The sequence below is a fragment of the Argopecten irradians genome, chromosome 12 (assembly GCF_041381155.1).
Source record: "Argopecten irradians isolate NY chromosome 12, Ai_NY, whole genome shotgun sequence".
Classification (NCBI taxonomy): domain Eukaryota; kingdom Metazoa; phylum Mollusca; class Bivalvia; order Pectinida; family Pectinidae; genus Argopecten; species Argopecten irradians.
In genome coordinates this window covers 1,324,631-1,347,850 of record NC_091145.1, presented here as the reverse complement: position 1 = coordinate 1,347,850, position 23,220 = coordinate 1,324,631, and the positions used below count along the sequence as shown (strand labels likewise).

Here is a 23,220-nt window from a genome sequence, read left to right as displayed (position 1 = left end):
CCGGCGTAACAAATCTTTCAGTCCAGTTTAAAATGTGATTGATATAGACTGGAAATAACATTAATTTTATATAGAAAGTCATTTTACAGCTAGCCTTGTAGTTTTTAGCCTCATTGGTTGTTAGCCCCATTGGAATCTTCTTCAACGTATTTCGCCATCGGTGGCAATGTGGTCCGCCATTTTGACCATCACTGAACATAACCCATATGCAAAACGTGTGTGTGATGTTTCCAAAGAGGTGATATATGACGTTTTCTTCACATCAATCACGTGATTTGATGAACCAATCAAATTCGTAGATTCAGTGAATTGTTAGAATAAGGTATTATATAATATTTACAGTTTGCACTAACATGGACTCAATAACCAGGCTTTCTAGTATTATCATTATCAGTGTACAATGATAGTGCAACACGTGCGGCGATTCTATTGTTACGGGAATAGTCGCTGGCGTAGCAACGTGGGGTCGTGACCCCACTTTTGGTGGGGACATAAGGATGACTCTATTCTGATCAGCTGTTCAATCGAATTAGTCGACGATGACAGGAGAGACAACAAGAGGCCCAGAGGGCCTGTATCGCTCACCTGGTTTGTAATGCCAAGTAATGTTCTGAATACAGGTTCATTGTTTCTTTTCTGAAGGAATTTTAATATTAACCTCTAAGTCCCCTATTGGGCCCCACCCCTCCTGCCCCCAGGGAGTCAGAGCCAAAGTTCTGTTCTCTTTCCCCCAAGGATGTTTATGGCCAAATTTGGTCACAATCCAAGCAAAACTCCAGGACAAGTAGCGATTTATAGGATTTACTTCTATTTCCCTTATTGGGCCCCGCCCCTCCTGCCCCAGGCGGGGGGTCAGAGCCAAAATTTATACAAGTTCTGTTCTCCTACCCCCAAGGATGTTTATGGCCAAATTTGGTTACAATCCATGCAGAACTTGGGCCACACCCCTCCAGCCCCCGGCGGGGGGCCAGAGCCAAAATTTATACAAGTTCTGTTCTCCTTCCCCCAAGGATGTTTGTGGCCAAATTTGGTTACATTCCATTCAGAACTCTATGACTAGTAGCGATTTAAAGGATTTACCTCTATTTCCCCTATTGGGCCCCACCCCTCCTGCCCCCGGGGGGGGGGGGGGCCAGAGCCAAAATTTATACAAGTTCTGTTCTCCTTCCCCCAAGGATGTTTGTGGCCAAATTTGGTTACATTCCATTCAGAACTCTATGACTAGTAGCGATTTAAAGGATTAACCTCTATTCCCTATTGGGCCCCACCCCTCCTGTCCCTGGGGGATCAGAGTCAAAATTTATAAAAGTTCTGTTCCCCTTCCCCCTAGGATGTTTGTGGCCAAATTTGGTTACAATCCATGTAGAACTCTATGACTAGTAGCGATTTAAAGGATTTACCTCTATTTCCCCTATTGGGCCCCGCCCCTCCTGCCCCCGGGGGGGGCCAGAGCCAAAATTTATACAAGTTCTGTTCCCCTTCCCTCCAAGGATGTTTGTGGCCAAATTTGGTTACAATCCATGTAGAACTCTATGACTAGTAGCGATTTAAAGGATTTACCTCTATTTCCCCTATTGGGCCCCGCCCCTCCTGCCCCCGGGGGGTCAGAGCCAAAATTTATACAAGTTCTGTTCCCCCTCCCCCAAGGATATTTGTGGCTAAATTTGGTTACAATCCATGCAGAACTCTAAGACAAGAAGCGATTTAAAGAATTTACCTCTATTTCCCCTATTGGGCTTCCCCCCCTCCTGCCCCCGGAGGGTCAGAGCCAAAATTTACACAAGTTCTGTTCCCCTTCCCCCAAGGATGTTTGTGGCCAAATTTGGTTACTATCCATGTTGAACTCTATGACTAGTAGCGATTTAAAGGATTTACCTCTATTTCCCCTATTGGGCCCCACCCCTCCTGCCCCCGGGGGCCAGAGCCAAAATTTATACAAGTTCTGTTCTCCTTCCCCCAAGGATGTTTGTGGCCAAATTTGGTTACATTCCATTCAGAACTCTATGACTAGTAGCGATTTAAAGGATTAACCTCTATTCCCTATTGGGCCCCACCCCTCCTGTCCCTGGGGGATCAGAGTCAAAATTTATAAAAGTTCTGTTCCCCTTCCCCCTAGGATGTTTGTGGCCAAATTTGGTTACAATCCATGTAGAACTCTATGACTAGTAGCGATTTAAAGGATTTACCTCTATTTCCCCTATTGGGCCCCACCCTCCTTCCCCCGGGGGGGCCAGAGCCAAAATTTATACAAGTTCTGTTCCCCTTCCCCCAAGGATGTTTGTGGCCAAATTTGGTTACAACCCATGCGGAACTCTAGGACAAGTAGCGATTTAAAGGATTTACCTCTATTTCCCCTATTGGGCCCCGCCCCTCCTGCCCCCGGGGGGTCAGAGCCAAAATTTATACAAGTTCTGTTCCCCCTCCCCTAAGGATATTTGTGGCCAAATTTGGTTACAATCCATGCAGAACTCTAGGACAAGTAGCGATTTATAGGATTTACTTCTATTTCCCTTATTGGGCCCCGCCCCTCCTGCCCCAGGCGGGGGGTCAGAGCCAAAATTTATACAAGTTCTGTTCCCCTTCCCCCAAGGATGTTTGTGGCCAAATTTGGTTACATTCCATTCAGAACTCTATGACTAGTAGCGATTTAAAGGATTTACCTCTATTTCCCCTATTGGGCCCCACCCCTCCTGCCCCCGGGGGGGGCCAGAGCCAAAATTTATACAAGTTCTGTTCTCCTTCCCCCAAGGATGTTTGTGGCCAAATTTGGTTACATTCCATTCAGAACTCTATGACTAGTAGCGATTTAAAGGATTAACCTCTATTCCCTATTGGGCCCCACCCCTCCTGTCCCTGGGGGATCAGAGTCAAAATTTATAAAAGTTCTGTTCCCCTTCCCCCTAGGATGTTTGTGGCCAAATTTGGTTACAATCCATGTAGAACTCTATGACTAGTAGCGATTTAAAGGATTTACCTCTATTTCCCCTATTGGGCCCCACCCCTCCTTCCCCCGGGGGGGCCAGAGCCAAAATTTATACAAGTTCTGTTCCCCTTCCCCCAAGGATGTTTGTGGCCAAATTTGGTTACATTCCATTCAGAACTCTATGACTAGTAGTGATTTAAAGGATTTACCTCTATTTCTCCTATTGGGCCCCACCCCTCCTGCCCCCGGGGGGCCAGAGCCAAAATTTATACAAGTTCTGTTCCCCTTCCCCCAAGGATGTTTGTGGCCAAATTTGGTTACAATCCATGTTGAACTCTATGACTAGTAGCGATTTAAAGGATTTACCTCTATTTCCCCTATTGGGCCCCGCCCCTCCTGCCCCTGGGGGATCAGAGTCAAAATTTATACAAGTTCTGTTCCCCTTCCCCCAAGGATGTTTGTGGCCAAATTTGGTTACAATCCATGCAGAACTCTATTACTAGTAGCGATTTAAAGGAAATGTTGAAGGACAGATGGATGGACGGAAGGACGACGGACGCCGCGCCATGACATAAGCTCACCGGCCCTTCGGGCCAGGTGAGCTAATAAAAAATATGCGACTGTCGCGACGAGAAAAAATATATTCATTTGCGTGAAAAACGATAAATATAAGGAAAACATTTTGATTTTGTAGCGGTTATGAGTGTATAATGATAATAGAGACCGTGTAAATTTTCCAGCTTCGCCCGGGGTTACGTAATTTACACGTGCTCCATTTTCCTTATTCCCTCATAACCTCAACAAAATCAAAACATATTCCTTAGATAATATTCATTGGTACATCATATTTTATGAGTGTAACATCATATTTGTTGTTGTTTTTTTTTTTTTTTTGAGAAAACGAAAACGACGTAACAACAGTCCACAAAGTCATTAGTCGCTATATTTAATTAATTGTAATCATTGTTGAACAGATCAAAGTTATCCAAATGCATCATGTCAAAAGTCTTTATTATATAATAGATATTTTCATATCTCATTATCCTTTCGAGATTACGATTTTTATTTAAAAATAAGAGTGTTTGATTTGCCAGACCTACATTTGAAGGTCATGCGATTAAATACTTCCAAGCACCTGTTTCTAATAAAACAAGAGTCTCCTTACAAATCTTAGATAAGTTTGAGCAGCACTTGTTTTATTGAATTTAGTTTGAATCGTAACTTCACTCATTATGTAAATATCTCTAACTATAATTACATGTACATGGTAATATGAATAGTTCTTTGCTATATCGAACATGTACAGCATCCAAAATAAAAATTCTGATAACCATAAAATATCGCTCACCTTGACTTACAGCTTCTTCAAAGTGTTTGAAGAGTGTGGTAAGTCTGGCACAGTTGTACATGACAAAGGAGCCTGTCCTGTTGTCGTTACCATCGTCTCCCTCCGACAGATCTAACTTCACCTAGCAGGTCAATGTTAACAACACATTGGGCTTTACTGGGAAACATTACACTTACAGGTGATCTAATGATACATCAACAATATAACCAACAAATTAACACTGCCACCATATTTTATAAGCATAGCACCAAAGACGTGACACCAAAAACTAAAACTGCATTCTTTGTTGACAAATTATATTCAGTACATATTTAAGTGGTTTATAGATAAAGAAAAATATAGTTACAGTGTACATTGTAATTAGTTTCATTGTCAATATGGCTTATGATAACATTTGGAGCAAGATAATGGCAGAAAGAACATACATGTACATATACATGTATATTGTATAGCATTATATATATACAGTTATATAGTTATGCCAAATGGTTTACGGAAATAAAACAGTGATGCCCGTTATTACGTGACATATTGTGACCAGCAATGCTTCCAATGCAGTTTACAGGGATTGGTATAGATTATACAATCAGATTGTCAAAACAGTGAATCTTAAGTTTGACAAATCATTACAGCCATCAGGACATACTCACTGCACTTCGACTGACAGTGGAGAGCATTTCAAACTTGATCCCAGCTGACGTGAGAGCAGTAATAGTGGCCTGCCATCCGGGACCTATGGGCGGTAGTAGTACGGATTATCTACACAATATGTGAAGCAGTAAGACAACTTATCTTTTATCAGTTTGTTTTTTATTCAACTTAACATATCTAAAATATGGGATATCTTGTTTGCCTCGAAAAAATAAAATTACAAAAAAAAAACAACAACAAAAAACATCATACTAGGTCAATAATGATGCAAAAAAGCCTCTGAGAAATAATCTATGAAGTTATATACACTTATTTATGGTAATTGATTTTGTGAGCGAGGCACATTTAAAAATAACAACACATTATGACAAAACTTAACTTTCCAATGTAAAGAGATTAATTACTAGTTACAATTAATATAACTTAAAACTTTCCAATGTAAAGTAAACAATTAAACTTAAAACTTTCCAATGTAAAATAAACAATTAAACTTAAAACTTTCCAATGTAAAATAAACAATTAAACTTAAAACTTTCCAATGTAAAGTAAACAATTAAACTTAAAACTTTCCAATGTAAAGTAAACAATTACACGTTATGTCAAAACTTAAAAAACTTTCCAATGTAAACAATTAAACTTAAAACTTTCCAATGTAAAGTAAACAATTAAACTTAAAACTTTCCAATGTAAAGTAAACAATTAAACTTAAAACTTTCCAATGTAAAGTAAACAATTACACGTTATGTCAAAACTTAAAACTTTCCAATGTAAAGTAAACAATTAAACTTAAAACTTTCCAATGTAAAGTAAACAATTAAACTTAAAACTTTCCAATGTAAAGTAAACAATTAAACTTAAAACTTTCCAATGTAAAGTAAACAATTAAACTTAAAACTTTCCAACGTAAAGTAAACAATTACACGTTATGTAAACAATTAAACTTAAAACTTTCCAATGTAAAGTAAACAATTAAACTTAAAACTTTCCAATGTAAAGTAAACAATTAAACTTAAAACTTTCCAATGTAAAGTAAACAATTACACGTTATGTCAAAACTTAAAACTTTCCAATGTAAAGTAAACAATTAAACTTAAAACTTTCCAATGTAAAGTAAACAATTAAACTTAAAACTTTCCAATGTAAACAATTACACGTTATGTCAAAACTTAAAACTTTCCAATGTAAAGTAAACAATTACACGTTATGTCAAAACTTAAAACTTTCCAATGTAAAGTAAACAATTAAACTTAAAACTTTCCAATGTAAAGTAAACAATTAAACTTAAAACTTTCCAATGTAAAGTAAACAATTAAACTTAAAACTTTCCAATGTAAAGTAAACAATTACACGTTATGTCAAAACTTAAAACTTTCCAATGTAAAGTAAACAATTAAACTTAAAACTTTCCAATGTAAAGTAAACAATTAAACTTAAAACTTTCCAATGTAAAGTAAACAATTACACGTTATGTCAAAACTTAAAACTTTCCAATGTAAAGTAAACAATTAAACTTAAAACTTTCCAATGTAAAGTAAACAATTAAACTTAAAACTTTCCAATGTAAAGTAAACAATTAAACTTAAAACTTTCCAATGTAAAGTAAACAATTAATGTAACTTAAAACTTTCCAATGTAAAGTAAACATTTAAACTTAAAACTTTCCAATGTAAAGTAAACAATTAAACTTAAAACTTTCCAATGTAAAGTAAACAATTAAACTTAAAACTTTCCAATGTAAAGTAAACAATTACACGTTATGTCAAAACTTAAAACTTCCCAATGTAAAGTAAACAATTAAACTTAAAACTTTCCAATGTAAAGTAAACAATTAAACTTAAAACTTTCCAATGTAAAGTAAACAATTACACGTTATGTCAAAACTTAAAACTTTCCAATGTAAAGTAAACAATTACACGTTATGTCAAAACTTAAAACTTTCCAATGTAAAGTAATCAATTAAACTTAAAACTTTCCAATGTAAAGTAAATAGTTACCATTGACTTCCTCTCCATATTTCATCAATGCAGCAGACTTCATCTGAGAAAACCTCAATCTGAAAATGTTCAAACACACATCAGCGTTCCTTTTTCAAAAAATCACTCAAAATATTAACTGATAATGCTAAGATCACGATTAATATAAATATCATCACTCGGTGCGTTTTATTCTCTATGCAATAAGTCTTCTCATTATTATAATCTAGCTAACCTAGCAAGAGTAACATAAAAATACAAAGAAATAACAACATTAAAATACTATATCTAATCAAACACTCAGTAAAAAGGATTAGCCAGTAATACGTACTGTACAAAGTCAGCAGCAGATTGAACTTGAGATTTGGTCTGTCTCCTCGATTTGACCGAACCATGGACAAGGTAAACCTACACAGATACAAGAGTATGGGTAACTGTCATTGTACTATCAAAGGTGAACCTATACTAGCAACAAGGGCTTAAACGGGTTAGGGTAAAACTACACAAGATACAAGGGCTGAGGTAAACCGTCATGTACATCGTACAATTAAAGGTAAAACTACACAGATACAAGGGCTGAGGTAAACTGTCATCGTACAATTAAAGGTAAAACTACACAGATACAAGGGCTGAGGTAAACTGTCATCGTACAATTAAAGGTAAAACTACACAGATACAAGGGCTGAGGTAAACTGTCATCGTACTATCAAAGGTAAAACTACACAGATACAAGGGCTGAGGTAAACTGTCATCGTACTATCAAAGGTAAAACTACACAGATACAAGGGCTGAGGTAAACTGTCATCGTACTATTAAAGGTAAAACTACACATATACAAGGGCTCGGGTAAATTGTCATCGTACAATTAAAGGTAAAACTACACAGATACAAGGGCTGAGGTAAACTGTCATCGTACTATCAAAGGTAAAACTACACATATACAAGGGCTGAGGTAAACTGTCATCGTACTATTAAAGGTAAAACTACACAGATACAAGGGCTGAGGTAAACTGTCATCGTACTATCAAAGGTAAAACTACACAGATACAAGGGCTGAGGTAAACTGTCATCGTACTATCAAAGGTAAAACTACACAGATACAAGGGCTGAGGTAAACTGTCATCGTACTATCAAAGGTAAAACTACACAGATACAAGGGCTGAGGTAAACTGTCATCGTACTATCAAAGGTAAAACTACACAGATACAAGGGCTGAGGTAAACTGTCATCGTACTATCAAAGGTAAAACTACACAGATACAAGGGCTGAGGTAAACTGTCATCGTACAATTAAAGGTAAAACTACACAGATACAAGGGCTGAGGTAAACTGTCATCGTACTATTAAAGGTAAAACTACACACATATACAAGGGCTGAGGTAAACTGTCATCGTACAATTAAAGGTAAAACTACACAGATACAAGGGCTGAGGTAAACTGTCATCGTACAATATCAAAGGTAAAACTACACAGATACAAGGGCTGAGGTAAACTGTCATCGTACAATCAAAGGTAAAACTACACAGATACAAGGGCTGAGGTAAACTGTCATCGTACTATTAAAGGTAAAACTACACATATACAAGGGCTGAGGTAAACTGTCATCGTACTATCAAAGGTAAAACTACACAGATACAAGGGCTGAGGTAAACTGTCATCGTACTATTAAAGGTAAACCTACACAGATACAAGGACTGAGGTAAACTGTCATCGTACTATCAAAGGTAAAACTACACAGATACAAGGGCTGAGGTAAACTGTCATCGTACTATCAAAGGTAAAACTACACACAGATACAAGGGCTGAGGTAAACTGTCATCGTACTATCAAAGGTAAAACTACACAGATACAAGGGCTGAGGTAAACTGTCATCGTACTATCAAAGGTAAAACTACACAGATACAAGGGCTGAGGTAAACTGTCATCGTACTATCAAAGGTAAAACTACACAGATACAAGGGCTGAGGTAAACTGTCATCGTACTATCAAAGGTAAAACTACACAGATACAAGGGCTGAGGTAAACTGTCATCGTACTATCAAAGGTAAAACTACACAGATACAAGGACATGAGGTAAACTGTCATCGTACAATTAAAGGTAAAACCTACACAGATACAAGGGCGGAAGGTAAACTGTCATGGTAAACTGTCATCAAAGGTAAAACTACACAGATACAAGGGCTGAGGTAAACTGTCATCGTACAATTAAAGGTAAAACTACACAGATACAAGGACTGAGGTAAACTGTCATCGTACTATTAAAGGTAAACCTACACAGATACAAGGGCTGAGGTAAACTGTCATCGTACTATCAAAGGTAAAACTACACAGATACAAGGCTCTGTCATCGTACTATCAAAGGTAAACCTACACAGATACAAGGGCTGAGGTAAACTGTCATCGTACTATCAAAGGTAAACCTACACAGATACAAGGGCTGAGGTAAACTGTCATCGTACTATCAAAGGTAAACCTACACAGATACAAGGGCTGAGGTAAACTGTCATCGTACTATCAAAGGTAAAACTACACACAGATACAAGGGCTGAGGTAAACTGTCATCGTACAATCAAAGGTAAAACTACACAGATACAAGGACTGAGGTAAACTGTCATCGTACTATCAAAGGTAAAACTACACAGATACAAGGGCTGAGGTAAACTGTCATCGTACTATCAAAGGTAAACCTACACAGATACAAGGGCTGAGGTAAACTGTCATCGTACTATTAAAGGTAAAACTACACAGATACAAGGGCTGAGGTAAACTGTCATCGTACTATTAAAGGTAAAACTACACAGATACAAGGGCTGAGGTAAACTGTCATCGTACTATTAAAGGTAAAACTACACAGATACAAGGGCTGAGGTAAACTGTCATCGTACTATCAAAGGTAAACCTACACAGATACAAGGGCTGAGGTAAACTGTCATCGTACTATTAAAGGTAAAACTACACAGATACAAGGGCTGAGGTAAACTGTCATCGTACTAATTAAAGGTAAAACTACACATATACAAGGGCTGAGGTAAACTGTCATCGTACTATTAAAGGTAAAACTACACAGATACAAGGGCTGAGGTAAACTGTCATCGTACTATCAAAGGTAAAACTACACAGATACAAGGGCTGAGGTAAACTGTCATCGTACTATATTAAAGGTAAAACTACACAGATACAAGGACTGAGGTAAACTGTCATCGTACTATCAAAGGTAAAACTACACAGATACAAGGACTGAGGTAAACTGTCATCGTACTATCAAAGGTAAAACTACACAGATACAAGGACTGAGGTAAACTGTCATCGTACTATCAAAGGTAAAACTACACAGATACAAGGGCTGAGGTAAACTGTCATCGTACAATTAAAGGTAAAACTACACAGATACAAGGGCTGAGGTAAACTGTCATCGTACTATTAAAGGTAAAACTACACAGATACAAGGTCTGAGGTAAACTGTCATCGTACTATTAAAGGTAAAACTACACAGATACAAGGGCTGAGGTAAACTGTCATCGTACTATCAAAGGTAAAACTACACAGATACAAGGACTGAGGTAAACTGTCATCGTACTATCAAAGGTAAACCTACTCAGATACAAGGACTGAGGTAAACTGTCATCGTACTATCAAAGGTAAAACTACACAGATACAAGGACTGAGGTAAACTGTCATCGTACTATCAAAGGTAAACCTACACAGATACAAGGACTGAGGGTAAACTGTCATCGTACTATCAAAGGTAAACCTACACAGATACAAGGGCTAGGTAAACTGTCATCGTACAATCAAAGGTAAAACTACACAGATACAAGGGCTGAGGTAAACTGTCATCGTACAATTAAAGGTAAAACCTACACAGATACAAGGGACTGAGGTAAACTGTCATCGTACAATTAAAGGTAAAACTACACAGATACAAGGGCTGAGGTAAACTGTCATCGTACTATCAAAGGTAAAACTACACAGATACAAGGACTGAGGTAAACTGTCATCGTACTATCAAAGGTAAACCTACACAGATACAAGGACAGGGGTAAACTGTCATCGTACTATCAAAGGTAAAACTACACAGATACAAGGACTGAGGTAAACTGTCATCGTAACAATCAAAGGTAAAACCTACACAGATACAAGGACTGGGTAAACTCGACTATCAAAGGTAAAACTACACAGATACAAGGGCAGAGGTAAACTGTCATCGATACAAGGACTCAGGTTGTAAACTGTCAAAGGGTAAACCTACACAGATACAAATCAAAGTCTGTGAGAGGTGCCCTGGTGATGACTCACCTGTCTGTGAGAGGTACCCTTGTGATTACTCACCTGTTTGTGAGAGTTGTCCTTGCGATGACTCACCTGTATGTGAGAGGTGTCCTTGTGATGACTCACCTGTGTGTGAGAGTTGTCCTTGTGATGACTCACCTGTGTGTGAGAGTTGTCCTTGTGATGACTCACCTGTATGTGAGAGTTGTCCTGGTGATGACTCACCTGTATGTGAGAGTTGTCCTGGTGATGACTCACCTGTATGTGAGAGTTGTCCTTGTGATGACTCACCTGTATGTGAGAGTTGTCCTTGTGATGACTCACCTGTATGTGAGAGTTGTCCTGGTGATGACTCACCTGTATGTGAGAGGTGCCCTGGTGATGACTCACCTGTCTGTGAGAGGTGCCCTGGTGATGACTCACCTGTATGTGTTAGTTTTGTCCTGGTGATGACTCACCTGTCCTGTGAGAGGTTACCCTTGTGAGATTACTCACCTGTTTGTGAGAGTTGTCCTTCGCGATGACTCACCTGTATGTGAGAGTTGTCCCTTGTGATGACTCACCTGTATGTGAGAGGGGCCCTGGTGATGACTCATCTGTATGTGTTAGTTGTCCCCTGGTGATGACTCACCTGTATGTGATGAGAGGTGCCCTCTGGTGATGAACTCACCTGTCTGTTTGAGAGGTACCCTTGTGATTACTCCACCTGTTTGTGAGAGTTGTCCTTGCGATGACTCACCTGTATCTGAGAGGTTGTCAACCTGTGATGACTCACCTGTATGTGAGAGGGGCCCTGGTGATGACTCACACTTGTATGTGAAGTTTGTCCTGGTGATGACTCACCTGTATGTGAGAGGTGCCCTGGTGATGACTCACCTGTCTGTGTTTAGTTGTCCCTGTGATGACTCACCTGTAATGTGAGAGTTGTCCTTGCGATGACTCACCTGTATGTGAGAGGTACCCATGGTGATGACTCACCTGTATGTGAGAGTTGTCCTGGTGATGACTCACCTGTATGTGAGAGGGGCCCTGTAGTGGATGACTCACCTGTATGTGTTTTAGTTGTCCTGGTGATGACTCACCTGTATGTGAGAGTTGTCCTTGTGATGACTCACCTGTATGTGTTAGTTGTCCTGGTGATGACTCACCTGTATGTGAGAGTTGTCCTTGTGATGACTCACCTGTATGTGAGAGTTGTCCTTGTGATGACTCACCTGTATGTGAGAGTTGTCCTGGTGATGACTCACCTGTATGTGAGAGTTGTCCCTGGTGATGACTCACCTGTATGTGTTAGTTGTCCTGGTGATGACTCACCTGTATGTGAGAGTTTGTCCTGGTGATGACTCACCTGTATGTGATAGTTGTCCCTGGTGATGACTCACCTGTATGTGATAGTTGTCCTGGTGATGACTCACCTGTATGTGATAGTTGTCCTGGTGATGACTCCCCTGTATGTGTTAGAGTTGTCCTGGTGATGACTCACCTGTGATGTGATAGTTGTCCTGGTGATGACTCACCTGTATGTGAGAGTTGTCCTGGTGATGACTCACCTGTATGTGATAGTTGTCCTGGTGATGAGACTCACCTGTATGTGTTAGTTTGTCCCTGGTGATGACTCACCTGTATGTGATAGTTGTCCTGGTGATGACTCACCTGTATGTGTTAGTTGTCCTGGTGATGACTCACCTGTATGTGATAGTTGTCCTGGTGATGACTCACCTGTATGTGATAGTTGTCCTGGTGATGACACACCTGTGTGTGTGAGAGTTGTCCTTGTGATGACTCGCCTGTGTGTGAGAAGTTGTCCTGGTGATGACACAAACTGTACTGTGAGAGTTGTCCTGTGATGACTCACCCTGTCTGTGAGAGGTGTCCTGGTGATGACACACCTGTATGTGAAGGTGCCCTGATGATGACTCACCTGTATGTGATAGTTGTCCTGGTGATGACTCACCTGTATGTGTTAGTTGTCCTGGTGTGATGACTCACCTGTATGTGAGAGTTGTCCTTGTGATGACTCACCTGTATGTGAGAGTTGTCCTGTGATGACTCACCTGTATGTGAGAGTTGTCCTGGTGATGACTCACTTGTATGTGAGAGTTGTCCTTGTGATGACTCACCTGTATGTGAGAGTTGTCCTGGTGATGACTCACCTGTATGTGAGAGTTGTCATTGTGATGACTCACCTGTATGTGAGAGTAGTCATTGTGATCTCACCTGTATGACTCAGTTGTCCCTGTTGATGACACACCTGTATGTGATGAGTTGTCCTTGTGATGACTCACCTGTATGTGAGAGTTGTCCTGGTGATGACTCACCTGTATGTGATAGTTGTCCTGGTGATGACTCACCTGTATGTGAGAGTTGTCCTGGTGATGACTCACCTGTGTGTGAGAGTTGTCCTTGTGATGACTCACCTGTATGTGAGAGTTGTCCTGGTGATGACTCACCTGTATGTGAGAGTTGTCCTGGTGATGACTCACCTGTATGTGAGAGTTGTCCTTGTGATGACTCACCTGTATGTGAGAGTTGTCCTGGTGATGACTCACCTGTATGTGAGAGTTGTCCTGGTGATGACTCACCTGTATGTGAGAGTTGTCCTGGTGATGACTCACCTGTATGTGATAGTTGTCCTGTGATGACTCACCTGTATGTGAGAGTTGTCCTGGTGTGATGACTCACCTGTGTGTGAGAGTTGTCCTGGTGATGACTCACCTGTATGTGAGAGGGGCCCTGATGATGACTCACCTGTATGTGAGAGTTGTCCTGGTGATGACTCACCTGTATGTGTTAGTTGTCCTGGTGATGACTCACCTGTATGTGATAGTTGTCCTGGTGATGACTCACCTGTATGTGATAGTTGTCCTGGTGATGACTCACCTGTATGTGATAGTTGTCCTGGTGATGACTCACCTGTATGTGAGAGTTGTCCTGGTGATGACTCACCTGTATGTGTTAGTTGTCCTGGTGATGACTCACCTGTATGTGAGAGTTGTCCTGGTGATGACTCACCTGTATGTGTTAGTTGTCCTGGTGATGACTCACCTGTATGTGATAGTTGTCCTGGTGATGACTCACCTGTATGTGATAGTTGTCCTGGTGATGACTCACCTGTATGTGAGAGTTGTCCTGGTGATGACTCACCTGTATGTGAGAGTTGTCCTGGTGATGACTCACCTGTATGTGAGAGTTGTCCTGGTGATGACTCACCTGTATGTGAGAGTTGTCCTGGTGATGACTCACCTGTATGTGAGAGTTGTCCTGGTGATGACTCACCTGTATGTGAGAGTTGTCCTGGTGATGACTCACCTGTATGTGTTAGTTGTCCTTGTGATGACTCACCTGTATGTGAGAGTTGTCCTGGTGATGACTCACCTGTATGTGATAGTTGTCCTGGTGATGACTCACCTGTATGTGTTAGTTGTCCTGGTGATGACTCACCTGTATGTGAGAGTTGTCCTTGTGATGACTCACCTGTATGTGAGAGTTGTCCTGGTGATGACTCACCTGTATGTGATAGTTGTCCTGGTGATGACTCACCTGTATGTGAGAGTTGTCCTGGTGATGACTCACCTGTATGTGTGACTAGTTGTCCTTGTGATGACTCACCTGTATGTGAGAGTTGTCCTGTGATGACTCACCTGTATGTGTTAGTTGTCCTGGTGATGACTCACCTGTATGTGATAGTTGTCCTGGTGATGACTCACCTGTATGTGTGAGAGTTGTCCTGTCCTGTTTGATTGTCCTTGTGATGACTCACCTGTATGTGAGAGTTGTCCTTGTGATGACTCACCTGTATGTGAGAGTTGTCCTGGTGATGACTCACCTGTATGTGAGAGTTGTCCTGGTGATGACTCACCTGTATGTGAGAGTTGTCCTGGTGATGACTCACCTGTATGTGTTAGTTGTCCTTGTGATGACTCACCTGTATGTGAGTTGTCCTGGTGTGATGACTCACCTGTATGTGAGAGTTGTCCTTGTGATGACTCACCTGTATGTGAGAGTTGTCCTGGTGATGACTCACCTGTATGTGAGAGTTGTCCTGGTGTGATGACTCACCTGTATGTGAGAGAGTTGTCCTGGTGATGACTCACCTGTATGTGAGAGTTGTCCTTGTGATGACTCACCTGTTTGTGAGTAGTTGTCCTGTTGATGACTGACTCACCTGTATGTGATAGTTGTCCTGGTGATGACTCACCTGTATGTGAGAGTTGTCCTGGTGATGACTCACCTGTGGTGATGATGTATGTGATAGTTGTCCTGGTGATGACTCACCTGTATGTTGTTAGTTGTCCTGGTGATGACTCACCTGTATGTGATAGTTGTCCTGGTGATGACTCACCTGTATGTGATAGTTGTCCTGGTGATGACTCACCTGTATGTGTTAGTTGTCCTGGTGATGACTCACCTGTATGTGATAGTTGTCCTGGTGATGACTCACCTGTATGTGAGAGTTGTCCTTGTGATTACTCACCCTGTATGTGATAGTTGTCCTGGTGATGACTCACCTGTATGTGTTAGTTGTCCTGGTGATGACTCACCTGTATGTGAGTTGTCCTGGTGATGACTCACCTGTATGTGAGTAGTTGTCCTGGTGATGACTCACCTGTATATGTGAGAGTTGTCCTGGTGATGACTCACCTGTATGTGAGAGTTGTCCTGGTGATGACTCACCTGTATGTGAGAGTTGTCCTGGTGATGACTCACCTGTATGTGAGAGTTGTCCTGGTGATGACTCACCTGTATGTGAGAGTTGTCCTTGTGATGACTCACCTTGTGTGTGAGAGTTGTCCTGGTGATGACTCACCTGTGTGTGAGAGTTGTCCTGGTGATGACTCACCTGTATGTGAGAGTTGTCCTGGTGATGACTCACCTGTGTGTGAGAGTTGTCCTGGTGATGACTCACCTGTATGTGAGAGTTGTCCTTGTGATGACTCACCTGTATGTGAGAGTTGTCCTGGTGATGACTCACCTGTATGTGAGAGTTGTCCTGGTGATGACTCACCTGTATGTGAGAGTTGTCCTTGTGATGACTCACCTGTATGTGAGAGTTGTCCTTGTGATGACTCACCTGTATGTGAGAGTTGTCCTGGTGATGACTCACCTGTATGTGAGAGTTGTCCTGGTGATGACTCACCTGTATGTGTGAGTTGTCCTGGTGATGACTCACCTGTATGTGTTAGTTGTCCTGGTGATGACTCACCTGTATGTGTTAGTTGTCCTGGTGATGACTCACCTGTATGTGAGAGTTGTCCTGGTGATGACTCACCTGTATGTGTTAGTTGTCCTGGTGATGACTCACCTGTATGTGTTAGTTGTCCTGGTGATGACTCACCTGTGTGTGAGAGTTGTCCTTGTGATGACTCACCTGTGTGTGAGAGTTGTCCTTGTGATGACTCACCTGTATGTGAGAGTTGTCCTTGTGATGACTCACCTGTATGTGAGAGTTGTCCTGGTGATGACTCACCTGTATGTGAGAGTTGTCCTGGTGATGACTCACCTGTATGTGAGAGTTGTCCTTGTGATGACTCACCTGTATGTGAGAGTTGCCATTGTGATGACTCACCTGTATGTGAGAGTTGTCCTGGTGATGACTCACCTGTCTGCGAGAGTTGTCATTGTGATGACTCACCTGTCTGTGGAATGGATCCCCAGGCCAGATAACCCTGGTAGTGAGAGTCACCCTTTGCTGTGAGAAGTACTCAGTATCTGGTGTTACATGTACTACTACACCAGTCCTGTCCTTCTGTAGCTGAAATCAAATGGGTGGTGTTTTTTTAAATTTCAACTGTATGCTTCAAATGTCTCATAATCCAAACGAAATATTTTTCAAACCTAAGTGTCCTGTTCTTCAAATATTAACAACACAACTCATCCTAAACTTTACTGTATGTATCAGTTAATATAAAAGACTGTTATTTCTAACTTTTATAAAAAAATTCCTTTATATACTGAAATGTAGTGTACGTTAATAAAACTATGCTCAGATGTTCTAGTTACAATGTAACCACTTGAGATCAATCTAGTATTTCCAGAACATGATGTGGAGGCACTGACAGAGAAGCAGGTTACCTTGTTGGCCACAGCTGTATGTAGGAGGTAAGCTTCCTTCATGGTGTCAGATATTACCTCCCCATAACTTACTGAAGATAAAACATGTCTATTTATAAAAGGAAAATGGAGACTAATATAATCTTACATGGGTCTGTCAAGTGGACAGGGATATCTTAACCTGAGTGAAAGATTTTGGTTGGTCAACCCGAGGAATTATTTTCATAGTGTTGACAATTAATGGCGGCCTCGACGATAATCTCTGCATGTATCGAGCGTGTGAGCTGTCTTTTCTCTACTCGGTAAAAGACAGAGATGTCTTTTGCCTAGTAACCATGGGATAACCCTGTCAGGTATGGGAGACAATTCCTTTCAACTCCAAGCCATTAAATACTGAAGTTTTTAAAGATTCTACACTGCTGACAAACAATATTTTTTCTCTATCAAAAATAGGAGCAGATGAATCAGTATTGTTCTTTGGTAACAAAAGCTACTTACTTTACACCTTTACCGCCATTGTAAAGTTTGAACTTGTAATTTTATTTCAAGATGAAAATATTAAAAATAATTAATCGCGTCTGTAAAAAAATCCATGGCACTTCAAAGTACTGATTGCGCATGCACTAACAGCAAAATAAATCATTTTATAGTATTTTTTGTTTTAATCAGACATATAAATGCATGATTTAACACCAGTTATATTGTGTAAATGATGATTACTGTTTACGTTCTTTAAAGATGCTCCACCGTTGACAGAGCATAAATGATATTCATCATTTGAACAATAATTAGCGTTTAATCATGTATATATATATGTCTAATTAACACAAAAAATAATATGAAATTATTTATTTTGCCTTTGGTGCATGCGCAATCAGTACTTCATTCAATATAAGATATAGTGCCACGGATTTTTTTCGGGATGTAATTAATTATTTTGCATACTTTTAACTTGAAGTAAAATTAGAAACTCAAACTTTTCAATGGTGGTAATGGTGTAAAGTAAGTAACTTTTGTAACAGAAGAAAAATACTAAATCGTCTGCTCCTTTGATAGTGAAAAAATACCATTTGTCAGCGGTGGAGCACCTTTAAATGCTTATGTTTACTAAGTTTTAAAATCTAAAGAAATGCTTCTGTTAAAAACACAGTGCTTACATGTAATAACATTAACATTTAATATACAGTTTTAGTCTCAAATGTGTGACCAAAACATTCTTTAAACATCTTAGGAGTATTATGTTCCAATATTGTCACAGGTTGAGCACCACAAGAAATTTTGTAAAAATAAATGTAGTTTTCAGATGATTTCCGATCAGCTACAATTGTATTTCTCATGCTAGGACCTACACCTTAACAAGATTTATTTATAAAAAAAAACTGCTGTGGTTATTTCTATGAGCCCCTGTCCAATTGTCTGGACAAATTAATCAAATGCAAACTAAAAAAATGAAAACAAAAAGTTGTTTTTTTTACAATTCTTTCACAAATTCACAAAATGCAGTAATTTTGTAAAATATTATTCTAAATATTGGGGTCAAATAGGGTCAACTATATTATAGAAATGTTTGTGAATATGATACTTACATTCTGAAAATTTTAGGTTTTTATCAAAGCCATCTTTACCAACAGGTAGACCTTTGTCCTGTACAAACTGCTGCAGACTGAGTACCACCTTTGTTTGATGTTGTCCTGTTTTCCTGTCCATTTCACTTGATTCCACACTTGTACTACAGCTGTCCAGCTTTGCCTGTTTACAGGGAACATGGTGCATCTGTGTACAGTACTTGTTACTGGTCACCTGGTCTATAACTAGTTTTTTACAGTCTACACACATCTGATCCGTCCATTCTATACTTGGAACAGATATGTCGAGTAAATCTGACGAAGGTTGAAAACATCTCACAGTCTCAACATCATACCTACAACAAAACAAATCAGTCAGATTTGATGATTAGAAATCAAAATGTTTAAAAAGAATGTTAGGAGGAGTAAGTTAGTCTTGTTCAAATTCCAAATAAAAACAGAAACTACAACGTAGCTTCCCAATGTAACTATAGGCCAGTCTGCTTGAAAATATTAATTGACATGTAATTACATATAATATTTGTTACTTTAAAAAATCTCTAGTTGTTAGGCAAAAAAACAATCATCTGTTTATGGTTACCCAACCGACCCTAATGTTCTACCCCCAACCCTAATTTTTTTCCCACTTTTCTACAAACAAAAAATGGGGATTTCAATCTCAGACTCCAGTTCCAGCCATTACTTTAGAGTGAAAGACACTTAAAAAAAAAAAATCCTGACCTACCGACCCTATTTTTTAGCCAATGTAACCCTTAACAGACATTTTTTTTGGCCTTATGTGTATGAAACAATAAATAAAATGTAATCAAATATACATGTAATTTGTATATTATTGTTATCATTGGGCTATAACAACTTATAATTCTACACATGGGTTTATTTGAAAGTCGGTAATATAAATAAAACCTGAGAGATCTTGGCGCCCACCAAAGAATGATCTATGTCTGACAATAGAAAGAGGGATCTTTTCTATCCTTTTGAAACTTTGACTACATCCTACATATAAAATTTGAGACAGATCACTGAATCAGTACTTTCTGAGAAATAGCGGAAATAAACTTCATTTATAATAATCTAAGATGGCGTCCTGTCAGCCATTCTTGTTCACCGATCAGTCCAATATAATGCATTATGCACAACTACATGTAGGTCCCTAGGGAAAAATATATATGAAATTTTAGAACGATCCCTTCAGTACTTTCGGAGAAATAGAGGTAACAAACTTCAACTACAATGTATCAAAATTCAAGATGGTGGCCTGTTGGCCATCTTATTCACCGATCGGTCCAAAAATGCATTATGCACAACTAGGGACCTAAGGGAACCTGGGTGTGAAATTTGAGACAGATCCCTACAGTACTTTCTGAGATATAGCGGTAAGAAGAAATGTTAATGGACGGAAGAACGGACGGAAGGGCGGATGGATGATGGACCAGAGGAAAGGCGTTTTGATGATGGTGGGCTAAAAAAACACACACAAACATTAGATATTGATTATAAAAAGTAACTCATTATAGCTAGCACTGATCATTTATAGTAATGCATATAAATGTACACTGTAGTATTTTCTTGTGTTTGGTTTTTTTTCTGATCAGTGTGTCTTCTCGAGCTGTTACATTTTTTAATTTTTTTAAATCATCATATGTCTTCATCATTGGACTGACTCACCCTGCTTCTTTTAAGAGACATGTAATATGTTCCAGTATAACAGACGACCGTAAATTCTCCAAAGCTCCATCTTTCTTAGAGTGTCTCTCTGTCACCAGCACATGTGTACCCTTACCAACATCACCAAATGATGTCTGCAAGATGCTCCTCTGCCAATATGGAACTAGTGTAGATTTCAACGTCAGTGGTCTTTCAAGGTAGAAGGTTATTCCAAAGTGTTGGGAAGTTGTTGCTCTGCTTATCTTTAGATAACTGTTTCTATTTGATTCCTTCAACTCTGCACAAATTTCATCCAAAACCTAATTAAACAAAAGATATCATTTTTATCCAATTTTTGACGTTGAAACTTTAAATACTTTGTACTTCCTGATCATCATAAAAAAACTTACAACTTGCCAAAACTGTTCAAAAGGGAACATACATTTTAATATACAATAAGTGCATATACACTGTAAAAAAAGTCTCTATTTCCAAATATCCGGCTACAAAGTGTATGATGAGGAAACAGTTTGCAGCTTATGTTACCATCTTTCTTATTACTGTATTAGACCCAATAAGTGCCCATGTCCCTATAAGCGCCCCTCCCCCTTTTTGAGGCCTCAATTTCAATTGCCTAGGCATAAATAAGGACCAAAACTACATAAAACGGTATAAATTTGCAATAATTTTGACTTATTAACACATTTTCATTTTTATCAATTTTTTAAGCATCCTGGGCGCTTATTGGGTCGAATACGGTAATGAATTTTTGTAAACACATGTTATACTTAGGCCAAATAAAAAATAGTCCTCTTTCCTTTAAAAATGAAGGGTCAGTAGGTAGGGTTTTGTTTTTTTTTAATATTTTTTCTCTTCGTTCCAGTTTCTTGCAGCGAAAAACTGAAATAGACTATATTCAACCTTATATAAACCATGGATTTGATTCCCAGGGGATTATTGGTGTCTTAAATTTACAGAATTTAAATGTACCAAAATTCCTGATTTTATGCAAAACCAAACAAAATTTAGGTTGTTATTTGTTTGCTTGAAAACAAAACTGATAAAAGTTTTTGAGTAGGCACTGATTTTACAGGGACAGTCCGGTTACCGGAAACACAAATATTTTTTGTATTGCCTTAGCCGAATTTATTCCTAGAATAGGCATCAATTTACAAAGCTACTACTGTTACAAGATAATTTTCTTCTTTTAAAATCAAAATGTATAATACTACTACCAGTAATATTATGAGGAGTTCCATTCTTATTACATCGCAAATTGTCTTAAAAGCATATTTAAACTTTAGCATCAATTCTTTAACATTTCTATTATTATAGCAATAGTTCTGTTCAACCAATGTTCATATTAGTCACTCCTGTGCCCTTAACTTAAAATTCTCCACAGGAAATCATTACAGATTTTAAGGAAGGCTCCTTAACTTAAGATTTTCCTTAACTTCTGTAGTACTTTCCTATGGGAAAATGTAAGTTAAGGAATTCCTTAAAATTAAGGAATGTTCATGATATTGCTTTACTTTCTGTGTCAAAGTGACTTTAACGTTATAAATCTCCTTTATTGCAAAAACAAATCATGCTTGAGTATTTCTATTCTTTTTACACAACTCGTTGCCTTAAAGCTTATTTAAACTTAGGCCAAAAAAATATGTCTGTTTAGGGTTACCCGACCGACCCTATTTTTTAACCCCAACCCTAATTTTTTTCCCTGTTTTTCTACGAAACCCCCCCCCCCCCCCCCCACTTTTCTATAAAAAAATTAGAAGTCAGGATTTCGATCTCAGACTCCGGTTCCCGCCATTATTTTAGTGTGAACAACACTAAAAAAAAATCCTCCCGACCTACTGACCCTATTTTATTGCCAATGTAACCCTAAACAGACATTTTTTTGGCCATAAGCATAAAGTTCATGAAGAAAATGAAACATTTTTATACAATATATTGTTATTGTTCACATGGTTGTCTGTAGATCTTAACTTTTTTGTTCTGCCTAAATAAGTCAACCATGAATATCTAACTAACCACAAATAACATATCAATTTGTACATATGTACGAATTTGTATTGTACATGTATATATGTACCTTAATTTTATCTACAGTTCAAAGGTAAAAATCTAAATTTGAAATCGTTTGTAGATGTGCTCTACAAAATTCAATTATCTCATCTTAGAAACAACTGATAATGATCTTGAAAGAAAGTTTAGTTTTCATTTAATCTGATAGTATTGTAGTCAAATTAATAAAATACAGACGATTCCTGTCAAGTGCCTTGACCAGGGATCGTAGCACCGGTCTCCATTTGATAAGAAAACTACAGCTGTACCAACTCAACTAAGCCAAAGTAGCTTGCTCCATCAGTTAAGTGACCGTGTATTTAACATTATGTACAAATCACAATGACCCGCTCCATCAGTTAAGTGACCGTGTATTTAACACTATGTACAAATCACATTGACCCGCTCCGTCAGTTAAGTGACTGTGTATTTAACACTATGTACAAATCACAATGACCTGCTCCATCATTTGAGTGACCGTGTATTTAACACTATGTACAAATCACAATGACCTGCTCCATCAGTTAAGTGACCGTGTATTTAACATTATGTACAAATCACACTGACCCGTTCTGACAGTTAAGTGACTGTGTATTTAACACTATGTACAAATCACACTGACCCGTTCTGACAGTTAAGTGACTGTGTATTTAACACTATGTACAAATCACAATGACCCGCTCCATCAGTTAAGTGACCGTGTATT

General features: G+C 38.9%; 1 protein-coding gene across 1 annotated transcript in view; it reads right to left on the bottom strand.

The window, feature by feature from the left end:
• LOC138304680 (DALR anticodon-binding domain-containing protein 3-like) overlaps nt 1-23,220 on the bottom strand; it is a 34,478-nt gene that overhangs the window by 7,541 nt on the left and 3,717 nt on the right. The window contains exons 2-9 of the mRNA XM_069244884.1: nt 20,469-20,767; nt 18,801-19,135; nt 17,236-17,306; nt 16,796-16,915; nt 7,227-7,303; nt 6,917-6,975; nt 4,922-5,004; nt 4,272-4,392 (exon numbers count right to left, since the gene is read on the bottom strand). Coding sequence (XP_069100985.1) covers nt 4,272-4,392; nt 4,922-5,004; nt 6,917-6,975; nt 7,227-7,303; nt 16,796-16,915; nt 17,236-17,306; nt 18,801-19,135; nt 20,469-20,767 — 1,165 coding nt within the window. The remainder of the gene's footprint in view (nt 1-4,271; nt 4,393-4,921; nt 5,005-6,916; nt 6,976-7,226; nt 7,304-16,795; nt 16,916-17,235; nt 17,307-18,800; nt 19,136-20,468; nt 20,768-23,220) is intronic.